At 37.9% G+C, this 15,273-nt stretch overlaps 1 protein-coding gene across 1 annotated transcript in view; it reads right to left on the bottom strand.

Moving 5' to 3' along the window:
- Positions 1-12,029: 12,029 nt before the first annotated feature.
- The window catches only part of MS4A4A (membrane spanning 4-domains A4A), a 28,406-nt gene continuing 25,162 nt past the window's right edge, over positions 12,030-15,273 (bottom strand). The window contains exons 6-7 of the mRNA XM_004051267.5: positions 14,767-14,868; positions 12,030-12,880 (exon numbers count right to left, since the gene is read on the bottom strand). Of these exons, the coding sequence (XP_004051315.1) occupies positions 12,809-12,880; positions 14,767-14,868 (174 nt within the window). The 3' untranslated portion in view covers positions 12,030-12,808. The remainder of the gene's footprint in view (positions 12,881-14,766; positions 14,869-15,273) is intronic.

Below are 15,273 nucleotides of genomic sequence, written 5' to 3'. Positions count from 1 at the left end.
TCTTAGCTGAGGGGATCTCTTTCAGTATTGGGTCTAACACAGCCCACAGGTGGCCACACGGCGTTGGGATATGAGGTACAGCCTCTTAGAGTGGCTTTGGAGCCAGGGTCCTGGACCCATAGTCTATGAAAGTACTTCCACCTAAGTCTTGGGGCACTCGTTCACTCTCCAGGTCATGGTGAATGTAGATTACCCACAAAGCTGAGGTCTGTGACTCTGGAGTACCGCAGCAGCTCAGGCGCAAGAGCCGGGGATGGAGCTATGACTATGACTTTCGGGGGTAGAGTGAAGTATCACCATACTTCTGGAGAATGATGGGTGGTCCAGAGGCTCAGGCCCTGGATAACAGGAGGATGTATCTGCAATTCAGGTCCTGGAGTCAACAATGTGCAATACCAACTCAGACCTCATGGGATGAGGCACCATTTAATTATGACTCTGTACTCTGGGTTTATGGAACATGGCAGTAGCCCAGGCTCAGTGAAGGGAAGTGCAGTGGCAGCAAAGATACAAGAATGGTGAGATGCATCTGTGGCTTGGGTCCTGGTAGGCAGAGAGTAGTGCAGCAATGGCTGCATTCTCTAGGAGGCAGCATACCTCAGCAGCTCAAATTCCAAGTGACTAGTTCCAGGGAGGCAGAGAACTGTAGATATTTGGCCGTTTGTGTGGGGTGGCACAGCTCAGTGAAGGTTTTGGTTTCCTAGGAGGTGAGGCACCACGTCAGCTTAGGCCTTGCAGGCATGGCTGCTTGAAATGACTAATATTCTATTTCTTCTGAAAGGAGGGCCTTGCATTAGCTCAGGTGTCAGGAGGCATGACTGTTTGGCTAGGTCAAGACAATAGTAACCCAGAAGTGGGACACTGCATTAGCTCAGGCCCTGAGAGGTGGGACTGCTTGACTCAACCATTATTTTATTTCCCATAGAAGCCACTGTTTCAGCTCAAGTACCCTCTGTGGCTATTTGGCTTGGCTAAAATGTTGTGTTTCCAGGACACAAAATGTAGCCATCTGGATTTCTGTGCTCTATAGGATTTTTGCTATTGTTTCCTTTTACTCCTGGGCTTTTGTTTGGTTATTTTTTTTCAAAATGTAGTCGTTTTTTCATTGTTTTGGTTAATAGTGGTGGGGATGAGCACTAAGAACTTCTTTTGGTCATCTTGCTGATGTCGCTGCACTTACTTTCAAAATGTCAGGAATATATGCATGTGGGCTGTGTGTGTGTGTGTTTGTGTGTGTATGTATGTTTAGCAAAACAAAATATTATCTACATATGATAATGTCCATCTAATAAACACCACTAGAGACAAACATGTAGTCGAACACAATAGATTTATTGACTTGTTTTCATAAGTGATAACGCACCCTAGGAGAACCAAGAGGCATCTAATCAACCAAAAGAAGAGATGAAGTTATTTCATTATTTGGGAGAAGGGTGGAGTTTGGGTAACATTAAATTTGTAGTGTTTTATTGGCTCCAAGAAAAGCAGACCTGTCTATAAAGGGCTTAACAGCAAGCCTCATACGGAGTCCTGTTTCCTTGGAACTACAAAGTAAAGAAAAAACTGTGTAATGTTGAATTTTGAAATCTATCATGTAAAGCTCTGCATTGGAAATTTCTCTCTTTCCTTCCTTCCTTCTTTCTTTCCTTCTCTTCTCTTCTCTTTCTTTCTTTTTCTTTCTTTCTCCTTTCTTTCTTTTCTTCTTTCTTTCTTTCTTTCTCTTGAAACGAAAACTTGAATGCTGGCATAATGTTTTATTTTCCCCTGCATAGATAGCATGGCAAAAATGATTAATGCGTAGATAAATCTCTATATATACTACACATAAATAAATGTCTTCATGTATAATCTATTTACATAAGAATGTGGAAAACCTTTTTCTAAATTAATTTTCATTGTGTTAGCCTGGGTTCACTAGAAAATAGAGCCTGAGACAGGGATTTAGTGCCAGTGTTTTTATTGGGAGAACACATAAAGTACATAAATCATAAATGTCCAGCTCGATAAATAATTATCATAAAATAAAGACACGTGTGTTCTTACCTCCCAATTAAAAATTAGAAAATAGCTTGTATGAAGAAGGTACAGAGCCCTTTTGCTCCTTTCCAGCCAATACACCCCCAAGAGTAATTACTGTCTCTGTTTGTAATGCCCATGATTAGTTTTGTTGGTTTTGGCGTTTTAATTAATGGAATCATATGGCATGTATTTTCGTGTGTGTTTGACTTCTCTTCAGTATTATTGTATTACATTGCTGGGCAACACACAACCAAAAAACTCAGGGATTAAATTAAATCTGTATTATTCCTCTTAAGTTTGTAGGTCAGTGAGGTTTCATTATGGTGAAAAGAGGCTAACAATAAGGAAAAAAAATAAAGTTTAGGGACTATGCCAACTTTTCATTTTCACTATTAACTCAAAACTCACATTGAATGTGCCAAAACTGCCTCCTAAATGGCAACTCTAGAATGAAGCTAGAATGTCAGCTCCATGAGGTCACAGATAGCCCAATTAGTTCACTCTATACTTCCAGTAGTGCCTGGAATATAGTAGATGTCAGCTCAAGCACCCTCTGTCTGGGTTCACTAGAAAACAGAATCTGAGACAGGGATTTAGTGCCAATGTTTTAGTTGGAAGAGCACATAAAGGGCATAAATCATAAATGTACAGCTCAATGAATTATCAAAAAGTAAAGACGTGTGTTCCTATTTCCTAATTAAAAATTGGAAAATAGCAAGTACTAAGAAGGTATACAGCCCCTTTGCTCCCTTCCAGCCACTATACCCCAAAAGTAATCACCATCTCGACCTCTAATACCTGTGATTAGTTTCATTGGCATGATCTTTTAATTAATGAAATCATATGGCATGCATTTTTTGTAAGTTTGACTTCTCTTCAGTTTTGTGTTATTTTGCTAATTAACACACAACCAAAAAACTCAGAGATTAAATTAAATGTGTATATTTCCTCTCAAGTTTGCAAGTCAGTGAGGTTTCAGTATGATGAGAAGAGGCTAATTATAAAAAAATTAAAGTTTAGAAACTATGCCAAGTTTTCATTTTCACTTTTAACTGAGAACTCACATTGAATGTGCTAAAACTGCCTCCTAAAGGATAACTGTAGAACGAAACTAGAATGTCCGCTCCATGAGGTCATAGACAGTTCAGTTAGTTCACCCTATATTCCCAGTAGTACCTGGAATGTAGTAGATGCTCAATAAATATTTGTTGAATGAAGATATTGTGAGATAGAGTTAATTTACAGAGGTACTTAAGAGCTCTGTCTTAATCCTGGGGATGCCTGAATGTGTGAATTTTGGCTCTTGGTCAAGATAAGACCATTAGAATTTATAATGTGCAGTTTAGAATAATTTTAAACTCTCTTGGCAAGCCCCAAGGTCAGTTTCTTTGCTAATGACTTGCAAATAGCCTAATGAGTTTGACAAGCTTGACTACTACTTAATGGGATATATAGAGTTTCTTGCATAGATCTGGGCAGTTCAAGTCAGAAACTGGCATGGTTTATGTGTCTGGTTAGGTCTATGGGGAGCTTGTACTATCTGGAATGTCTTGTACTGCTTGGAATGTCTCCAGTGCTTGCCCTCTCTCTCTTGCTGCATTGTACTCTCTGCCTTTAGATAAAAGCCTTATGTGAGTACCTTCTGTGGTATTTGTTAAGTCCTTTCAAATATCTGCCTGTGGAAAATAATAGACTCTAACTTGGGCAATACAATTGGGAAAAGAGAATATATCAGATTTACAAAGACTTCGAACTGATTTTCTTCTTAAATCAAATATCTTTTATATAGAAAAATAAAAAGGGAAATATAAGCCCTCCATTTTCTAGGTCAGCTAAAACAAATTTATGCATATGATACATTTCTAAGAAAAATTTGCAGAATTTGCAGGCTAATTTCTGTTCCAAAATAAATTAAATCAAAATATTGAAATAATAACAACCAAATACTAAATAACTAAATTTTCTAATCCAGATTCTGGGAAAGATAATCTTTGTCAGCAAAACAAATAAAGACTCATATGTTACATGCAGATGTTGCCAGAGTTTTATAATGTATGAGAAAAAGTATATGCATATATGGATATGAAATATATATAAATTTATATGTAATATACAAGTTATTTAAATATATTTTCAAATAATATACAAACTTATATATATTCCATACACATGTGTGTTTGTGTATATATATTTGCATATATGTCATTTAGGCCATTTAGTGACCCTGTTATGGGCACAGTTTCTGTGGCTTCAGAGTTGGAGGTAAAACGGGAATGCTTTCAGTATTCTCTAAATATGGGAGAGAATACTAAGTAGAAAAAAAACAAGACAAAAGAATCAGTTACTGAAAGTAATTGACAAGGGTTGAAGCATTTTGCTGCCGGCTTAAGGGGAAAAGAACCCCCCTAGATGATAGCTGGCTTATACAGCAGTGTGAGGTTCCTGAGCCCCATCCAGACTGTGACTCTCCTCCTTTTGATGTCCAGCTCCTCCTGGCCAAGCTGAAAGCATGCATTCAAGAGATGGGAGCAAGTTACAGGCTATATCTGGTTAAGCTGTACCTGGAGTCTGAGAAGGATTAAAACAAGCGGTCTTGACCTTTTCTTAAAAGAAAAATACCACCTTTTGCTGAAATTGATGATAAAAAGATCCAGAGGGGAAACCACAAAGAACTTTCTGAACTGCTTCCTCTGCTGGAAAGAGTGTACTTACTGAAGATGAATTTTTTTAAATCTAGTGTTATCAGCCTCACACAGTTACTCGAAAGTACTTAAGTTCCTGGGAATCATATGAGCAGTAGCAATCTGAACAAACCTTAGTCAGTAAAAAAACAAATTGCTGATCTTGAGGAGATTCAAACAGGAAAACAAATGCATCATCAGCTCTGTTCAAACCATATCTCAAATTTAGTTGTTTTTTGTTTTTCTATCCACCAGGCAATCAAAAGGAAGTTACTTTACACATCATTTCTGTGTTTTCCTACAGTAAACTCAAAATTCAAACTGAGAGGCATATTTTAATAAATTCAAAGATTTAAATATTTTCCCTGGAATTTGTATAGCTTTGTCTCATTGTGTTTCCTATATTTATGTTGTGTGAAAACAAAACTTTTGAGTGTATATTAAAACTATCTGGATATTACTATATAAAACATTGCAAAATAACACGAATTAATTTAAATAAAAAATAATTGCAATATGCTAGTGTCTTTTAATAGTTGCTTCTTATGAAACCCAATTAAGGTGACTAAAATATCAGCATATGAAAAGGACAATACTTCAATTTTCTGCTTGAATATTTTAAATTATAAGTATTAATTTTATTGTTACATATGTTGACATGCTTAAATCGATTTTAAATATAAACAAATGAAATAAAAATGCTGACATCTGTGTTCATGAGCTTTTTTTTTTGAGATGGAGTCTCACTCTGTGGCCCAGGCTGGAATGCAGTGGCATAATCTTGGCTCGCTACAACCTCCTCCTCCCGGGTTCAAGCAATTCTCCTGCCAAGCCTCCCAAGTAGCTGGGATTACAGGCGCGCACCACCATGCTCAACTAAGTTTTGTATTTTTTAGTAGAGACGAGGTTTCACCATGTTGGGCAGGCTGGTCTTGAACTCCTGACCTCAAGTGATCCGCCCCCCTCGACTTCCCAAAGTGCTGGGATTACAGGCGTGAGCCACCATGCCCAGCCTATGATCATCTTTTTAAAGTTGAAACTCAGCTCTTCCAATTATGATAGAACCAGACTTAATCTTCCACTCTGTTCAGTTAGAAAACTGCGTTGGTCACAGTGGCTCATACCTTTAATCCCAGCACTTTGGGAGGCTGAAGTCGGAGAATCTCTTGAGCTCAGTATTTTGAGGCTGCAGTGAGCTATGATTGCACCATTGCACTCAAACCTGGGTGTCAGAGTTAGAGCTTGTCTCAAAAATTTTTTTATATGATAAATAAAACCGGAAAAAAATTAAGCACAACTGCTTCCAGACATTGGGAAACAGTTAGTGCCGGACTTTCAACACTGAAAAAATGAAAACAAATGTGAATATAATAATTGCTCTGGTTTTCTGCATGAAGAAACTTTCCAGACCATGGTCAGGGAGAGGGATCCATTCTGATATTGCCAAATTCAGAAGACAAAAACCAGAATTTGAGGGCAGTGAGACAGCTATAATTAGTGAGAAGAGAACCATAAAGGGGATAGCTATGCAGAGACAGAGGTCCAGAAATCTGCAGGGAAGTATTCTAAATTTGTTTTCTAACACTAGGCTGTGCATTTACGGAGTTCAAGACTAGCCTGGTTAACATGGTGAAACCCCATCTCTACTAAAAGAATGCAAAAAAATTAGCCTAGCGTGGTGGCGCGTGCCTGTAATCCCAGGTACCTGGAGGCTGAGGTGAGAGAATCACTGGAACCCAGGAGGTAGGGGTTGTAGTAAGCCAAGATTACACCATTGCACTACAGCCTGGGTGACAGAGCGAGACTCCATCTCAAAAAAATATAAATAAATAAAAATAATAAATAAATAAAGGAAAAGGTATATTCTGTTAATGGATTAGAAAACTCAATATTGTTAAGTTGGCAATTTTCCCTTATAGACCTGTAGACTCAATACCTTCTTAGTCAAAATCCAAGAAGGTCTTTTTGGATTGCATAAAGTTGATGAAGTAATTCCAAAATTTACATGAAATAATTAAAGACTTTGACTAAATCAATTTTGTTAATGAAGAAAAATAATATGAGACATATGCTACCTGATTTCAAGACCTACCATAGAGCTATCATACATTTTAATGATGAAGATTCATAATAAGATACAAAATGAAGATACAGGAAATTTGTAGTCAAGTATTAAGATAAAATGCATCTATTACTTCAGCAGCCACAGCAGTGGCCTTCAACTCTTTATTTCCTTCCTGCTGGTTTAATTCATGGTTTTATTAAAGATAAAAGTATGTCTCTCTTGAAATCCTTTCCATAGAGTATTGCAAGTTTGTGGGATCAGGACTCAGAATCAGGAAAAGTAAGAGTTGTGGAAAATGGCAGATTTTAAAAATAGTTAATTTAAGATAAACTACAGATTTCTAATGGTCAGTGGGAACACCCGAGATGATTCTTCCCCAAACTGTTCCATGCTCTATAATCCAATTTACTGAGTAATGTAAGCGTAACACATCACTGTTAGAACTGTTGATTTGCCTCTAACTTTGCATACAGTATTATCATTTTACAACCTCAAATGTAAAAGTACCTGTTATAACTGTTATAACAATGAGCCCTTTGAGACTTCTCTTACATTTACGAGTGGGTTTAATTTGATTTTATAAATATAAATTGCTTTTAATAGTTGGATGCATGTTTTCTCAATAGATAGCAGTTTTTGTAGCAATGCTGATTATAGTACACTTACCAGTTGCTTATTATTGATTGCCCATTTCTTTATCATTGACTGAAAAAATACACAAGCCTCAATATTCTTTAATCCTTAATTATCCTTACTTTTCTTATAATCTTTGATATTTAGGACTGGTAGAGAAGAAAAATTAGATTTTAGAGGAGAAAGGGGACAGAAATATATGATAACACAAATTTAACTTAGCGTGAAGCCTTCATTTTGCCTCAGTGAGTCTAAGACAAAAAAACCCCAAAAATACTGGATTCAAATTTTTTTAAAAAAAATCATTTTTAGTCACAAATATCTTGCATCTACCTGAAGAGCTTGGACTACTTATAGTTAGAAGTTATCAATAATATCACTTTATATACTCAAGACCTTATAACTTTGTTTTCCCAATTATTTACAAGGCGAAGTGCGGTCCCAAGATGCTTCCCTCAACAATGAGTTCAACTTTAACCATACCATCCCAACCGTACCAACCACTACAAAGGCAATTCTTGGCCCAACTTTAACCCAGCAGGGGAGCCTCTTGCAATCATTAAGCAGACAGGGAATCGACTGGGCAACATGGTGAAACACTGTCTCTACAAAAAATAGAAAAAGTAGCTGGTGTGGTGGTGCACACCTGTAGTCCCATTTACTTAGGAGGCTGAGGTGGGAGGATGGCTTGAGTCCAGGAGGCAGAGGTTCTAATGCACTCCAGCCTGTGCAACAGAGCCAGACCCTCTCTCAAAAAAAAAAAAAAAAAAAAAAAACAACCTATGAAACAACAATTATTTTTATTGTAAAAGTAGCAAAAGGAGACAAAGTCTCATGGACATTTTCCTACTGCTTTCTAATCACATGTAGATAAAACCAAGAATAACCAAATGAAGAATAAATTTCAAATCACATGACATGAAACAAGTGCAGGTAGTCTTGTCTAAAAGTTGGAATCATAATATCTTGCACTAATAGCACAAAATATTTGCATGAACTTTTTACAACTAAAAATGCACTAATCTTAGGTTGCTTATATAAGTGTTAAACTTAAAAAAATTATGTATGCACTAATTATCACCAAGAGAAGGCACTCTCTGACCATTTTAAACAATCTCAAAGCAATATATCAGGATATAAGTCAGGATATTTTAAAAATCCAAGAAACAACAAAGAATCACGTGATGTAAGGACTATGTAGGATTTATATGAGCTTTGGCTTTTATTCTGAATTAGAGAGGAAGCCATTGAAGGATTTTGCCCAGTTATTGCACTATCTGAATAAATCTCTTTCCTTGTCTTTATATGTTTAAAACCCCAGGGGTTGGGCCAACTCCAGGTAAAACTTGACTTGGAGACTCAAAAGAATTACATTAGGGTCTGATCTTTCACTTGGAACTTCTCAGTTCTGCTTTTGTCTGTGAGCATCTGTCTGTCACGGGGCTGCTGATGGCAGCAAACTTACCTCCTCACAGCTCCAAACCCAACAGGAAAGAGGAAAGATGGGGAGACCATTTCTTGGTCTGTGAAGTGAAAATGATGAGATTAATTTTGATTGGAAACGTGTCAGTCATTCACACAATTGTTTTTTCTAGGTCACAAGGCTACCAAAGAACTTCACTGTAGCTGAGTTGATGCAATTCTGCCATTTCCCAGATGTAGGACACAGGTCAACTCCTGAAATTGGGGGTTGGGTGAGCTCCACCCTTGTACATAAATTAAGAGTTAGATAATGGTGATTTTTTGGAGGAAATCAGGCCATCATTGTCAGAACAAATGGGGAATAAATGCCGAGTACAAAATCTGCCAAGTATTAATACAATATTGGAGAAATAAAACAAGTAGGATATCAGTACGTACACAATAATTAAAAGATTGGAATTAGGTACATACATAGACCAATATCTCTTTATGATACGGTAAAATATTAACAGTTGGCCGGGCGCGGTGGCTCACGCCTGTAATCCCAGCACTTTGGGAGGCCAAGGCGGGTGGATCACGAGGTCAGGAGATCGAGACACCATCCTGGCTAACACGGTGAAACCCCGTCTCTACTAAAAATACAAAAAATTAGCCGGGCGTGGTGGCGGGCGCCTGTAGTCCCAGCTACTCTGGAGACTGAGGCAGGAGAATGGCGTGAACCCGGGAGGCGGAGCTTGCAGTGAGCCGAGATAGCGCCACTGCACTCCAACCTGGGCGACAGAGCGAGACTCCATCTCAAAAAAAAACCAAAAAAAAACAAAAAAAAAAACAAATATTAACAGTTAATGTCAGTGAGGTGATGAGGGGCTCTGCATTAAGTACTATAGGCTTAATTGCCAAGAATATGAAAAATATGTTCGATGTACAATATTAAACAATACTAATAAAAATAAATGCCAGAGACAAAATTGTTAAGCAAGGGAAGAAAATACAAAATAATATGTTTAAAAGTTGGAATAAGAAAAACTTTTCCAAGCAATTAAAAATATGATGTCATAAATACAGTTATGAGATGACATTAAAATAAAACATAATTTTATAGCAAGAAACACCAAAAATAAATCTAAATAAAAAAATAGGTGACTGAAAAAAATTTAATTGTGCTATATAGCATGTAGATTATGGTTTAGTATTCCTAATATGAACATACCTATACATAATAAGTAAAAGGGGCCTGGTGTGGTGGCTCATGCCTGTAATCTCATCACTTTGGGAGGCTGAGGCAGGTAGATCATGTAAGGTCAGGAGTTCGAGACCAGCCTGGCCAACACAGTGAAATCCCATCTGTACTAAAAATACAAAAATTACCCAGGCATGGTGGCACATGCCTGTAATCCCAGCTATTTGGGAGGCTGAGGCAGGAGAATCACTTGAACATGGGAGGCGGAAGTTGCAGTGAACTGAGATCACATCACTGCACTCCAGCCTTGGCAACAAGAGTAAAACTCCGTCAAAAAAAAAAAAAAAAAAGGAAAAGGAAAATAGCTAAAGAATAGGAACAGTTAAACAACTCACAGAAAATGAAAATGGGAAAACTATGTGCTTTAATTATAAGAAACTCAACTGAAATAGCTCATACCATGATATTTATTAAATATCAGAGTTAGGACAAGTTTCAGGACCTACCTTCTCATGGAATCAAGGATTCATTTTATTTCCATTTATTGCTATTTCTGCTTATTTGATTTTCTCCTAAAGCTACTTCCTTTATAGATATACACATATGCCAGTAATAAAGCAGGCTACATGTATTCTTACTGATGTCCAATAAGAGCTATAGAACACCTACATTGAAATAAAAGCAATAGGCCAGGCGCGGTGGCTCACGCCTGTAATCCCAGCACTTTGGGAGGCCAAGGCGGGTGGATCACGAGGTCAGGAGATCGAGACACCAATCTGGCTAACACAGTGAAACCCGGTCTCTACTAAAAATACAAAAAATTAGCCGGGCGTAGTGGCGGGCGCCTGTATACAGTCCCAGCTACTCCGGAGGCTGAGGCAGGAGAATGGCGTGAACCCGGGAGGCGGAGCTTGCAGTGAGCCGAGATAGCGCCACTGCACTCCAGCCTGGGCGACAGAGCGAGACTCCGTCTCAAAAAAAAAAAAAAAAAAAAAATTAAAAAAAAAGAAAGAAAGAAAAGCAATAGTATTAAGTTCTATTTGGTGGTTCTTGCTAATTACCTTCTAACTTTCAACCAAGAAGATAGAATGTCTTAACTGACTTTTACCACACCTTGTCCATCCCTGGAGCTGGAGAAAGTAGACAGGTTAGCACTGATAGAAGGAGGGCCCTACATTCCCATGAAAAGTGTGCATGGAGAAAGGTGGATATAATAGATATGTGAGTGTAGGGCAGAATGAGAAATCTAGAAATACTATATACTGAATTGGAAAATATGAATGTCCATGCAAATTTAGTAATTTTTATCTTATCATAATGAAAATATCACTTCCTCAAAAAAAAACTTTCCTGGGTACATTCTAATGACTTATCTCTCACCACCACTACAGCAGCCACTCTCTAGCACATTAATTCTTCCAGTTAGCTTCTAACAACATATAAAAAGGTTTTGATTGTTTGTATGTTAATCTATGTCCTGTCCCATAAAAGTTTTAACCTACAAGAGAGGAAGGATGTTATCTCTCTGATTCACCACTATTATCTTATATATATAAGATATTATCTCTCTTACCACTATTTTCTTATATGCTTAAAACAATGTCTGCCTCATTATAGATACTTTACAGATAATGCTGAATAAAATGATAAATTGATATATATATCTAATACATATCTATTTACATATATACATGTATATATATTAATTAAAACTTTCATGGCTCCATATGTACCAGTCAGAGTCCTGGTTTTTCTACCTTTGTTATACCAAGTAATTATCATAGTTGTATGGGCCAGACAATATTATTACTACCTTCCTAAAAAGAAATATGAAGCACAGAGAAATTTTGTGGCATCTTCATAGCTACATAAGTAGTAAACAACAAAGATGGGATAGCAAGATGAAAACCCAGGGTTGTCTGTTTAGAAAACCCACATTATTTACCACCATACTGTATTTTTGACATCAACACTTAGTCTCTTTCCACCATATTGCATCTGAAAAGGAAGTAGGTAGCACATGAAAGTATTGCTTCTAATTTGATTTATTTTTGCTCTGCAATAAAAACAAATGTATTTAACAAATACCATATGTTGCACAGTTCCACATATGATTAAGATATAATTATGCCCAGTAGAAGGTGGGAGAAGGGAAAGGAAGAAGATGAAATAGAAAATATAAGTTGAATCTGATGCTTAATATGATTTTTACTCCATGTATACTTTTACTCAAATGATAGCTTGTGCACATGCAAGGACGGACTGTGCTATTTCAAGGTACTTTCTATGGGGAAAGAAAAGCAGGAGAAGGAAAAAAGGGAGGGGGAGATGGCCACGCATCTCCACTTCCTGAAGGAAAAAGCACTTTGGTCCCCATAGGTAAGAGAAAAAACAGTTAAATAAATGGGAGGGAAGTATGTGTTTTGCATGGAGGCCTCATTTTAACAATACCTTTTTTTTTGCTCTTCTGCTTCCAAATCTTATTTGCCAATGTAATGCCTTTATATAAAGTTCTTATGATGAATGAAAAACTTTCAAGTGCTGTTGCCTCATTAAATGCATTATTTATTAATTTAACTTCTAGTACTCTCGATAAAGAGCCAGTGAAATGAGTTATTGAGTTCCAGGGAAAAAATGAGAACATAATTTTGAATTTATTATCACAGTTCATAATTGGATTACATATAATAATAATATCAACAAGTCTATCAGTATCGAAGTTGGATTCTGGTACTTTCTCATGTGAGGCTCTTGTGTCACAGTCAGCATAGATTTCTGGAGCATTTGTCTGTTGATCTTTTGGTGGCCTCAAACCTCATTAAGTGGTGTGGGAGATGCTGTTTCTGCCATGTGAGAATTTGATGGCAGAATTAACACAACCTGTGAAACAATCAGAATGCCATAAGTGAGTCACCCAAACCACCTCAGAGTGCCCCTTTCCTGCCCACATAAAGTAATCATTATCAGAGTTTACTCTTTTCTTCTCTGATTCACTCTCAAGATCAAGTATGTGGGGTTTCTCAGTCACTCTCTTGATCAGGCCTGATTTAGGACACAACATTCAGTGATAGCTCTTGACCTGAGCTGCTGATGACCACTGCCCTGGTCTCACAAGTGGATCAATATTACATGTGGATGACAGTGCACAATACGCTGGGTAAACCAAGGTGTTATGAAAAATATGGGGCTCTTCTTCCAAACCAGGTTGTTCATGCTGATGACATCAACATACCCAAATCATGATTTGCTAGTTATGAATAACGCATTGCAAAAACCACACTGGCCCACACATCACAAAACTAAGAAGAGTTCTGGTTATTCTTCCACAAAGTCAGTGTGACATAGGGTTGGTGGAAGAACAGGAAGAGATAGAGACCTAGCTATCATATGCCCCAAAACCACTGCTTTTCTGAATTCACATCAGGAGATTAGAAAACAACATTCCCCAGCTCGTATGCTAAGAGCTGAAGGGAACACAAGCTTAAATATTATGACATGAAAACTTATGAAAGAGTTTGCCTCCATGTCCAAATGTTTCACTCAATGAAAATAAAAAGCTTTACTCAATGAAATTATAAAATCATTGGTAATTGCTGAGAATCTCTCCCTTCTCAGGTTTTACAATGCAAAAACCCACTATTAGAGTTAATGTGCTATAGTCAATCTCTCTTCTGTGAGGAAGGGCTGTGGGGGAGTGGGATGTGGTGTTGCCTGGGAACCTCAAAAGAAGACAAAGAGGTGCAAAATGATGGAGAAGGGCACCAGAAGAACCGTCTCATCAAACTATGATTATTTTATTATTTGGCTGTTGGTTTTGTCTGCCTGTGGGGCTTTGGGTAATGAAGCTAATGAGTAGCTGTTGGGGTTTTACTATCCATTTCCTCATTCTGGAACCTTCAACCCTTGGAGGATATCCCTCCCCATTCTTCCTAGAGCTTCTTTCTTGGTCTCTTCTTTCCTTCCATTCCCTGCTTTCCTCTCTCTGTGTGACATTCTTTGGGTTTAGCTGCCAGGAGCAGCATCAGCTGCAGGTCTCAGGGTAAAAGAGTGGGCAGGTGGGCACAGACCGATAGAGAAGTCTGAGATCATGATATTTCATGGAAATATACCAGGAAAAGTTGTTGTAATAGGATAATGGAATAAAATAAAATACTTTTTGGGGACCTCTTCATTGTGAAACATCCTCATATTTGGATTCAGAGGTTATGCACTTCGAGGGAGAAAGGAAGGGGAAAAAGAGCTTTTATGTAGCTATTGTGCGAGGCAGAGTTCTAAGGTGACACTCACTGACCCCTTGTGATTCCCTTCTCTCGAGGGTGGATGGAACCTGTGTATAGGATGAGATACAAGTCCTGTGTGTAGGTACTAACTAGTTGACTTTCAGTTTATCAAGAAAGGCATTATTCTGAATGGACCTCATCCGTTCATGTGAACCCTTTATGAGAGGATTAAAGCATTAGCAACCTGCTGATTTCAAAGATAAAATACATTGTCATGAGTTCTCCAACTGAGAGGAAATGAATTCCACCACATTAGTATGGAAGAGAATCAGAAGCTCCAAGCAAGGCCACAGCCCCAGCCAACTCCCTGATGACAGCCTTGTAAGATCCTGAGTCAAGGACATACTTCAGCTGGGCTCAGACTCTTGAACCATGGAAACTGAGAGATAATGAATGTGTTCTGTGTTAAGACTCTAAGTGTGTGTAATCGATTACACAGCAATAGAAAACTAATACAGACATCTTCAAATGAAGGCCAGTACTCACCCCACCGGGCGTACAACAGAGCACTTTACATCCAAAGGCAGAGAGGGACACAGCAATGCAGAATTCCAGCACACTTAAGAGGAGCACCATGCCATCCAGACCCTAGGAGAAAACTCATAACAAAGGAATGTGAGAAATGGAGATGACAAGTGAAAACATTTACCAGTAACCACAATGTCATAAGAGAAAAAGCACTGGCTGGGAGTCAGGAAACCTGCCTCCCAGTGGCAGCCATACCCTTGACCAATTCTTGATCTGCTGAAGTAGCTTCTCACTTTTTTCACTGATAAAATAATCACAAACATTTATTCCCTAGTTCAGTACCTCCCAGTGCTATTGTGTGCATGGAAAATGAAAGTGCTTTAAAAAGTTAGGAAGGTAGTATAAAGTCAATTGTCATCATATCCTGTTGAGTACTAGAAACTCACATCATTGAGAAAATATTATGATTCCCTATCTTAGTAATTGTAAGCAGAGTAATGGTCCCCCAGGGAGGTCTGCATCCTA

The sequence above is a fragment of the Gorilla gorilla genome, chromosome 9 (genome assembly GCF_029281585.2).
Source record: "Gorilla gorilla gorilla isolate KB3781 chromosome 9, NHGRI_mGorGor1-v2.1_pri, whole genome shotgun sequence".
Taxonomy (NCBI): Eukaryota; Metazoa; Chordata; class Mammalia; order Primates; family Hominidae; genus Gorilla; species Gorilla gorilla.
Note: the sequence above shows the minus strand (reverse complement) of the source record. Positions and strands in the feature narration are given on the sequence as shown.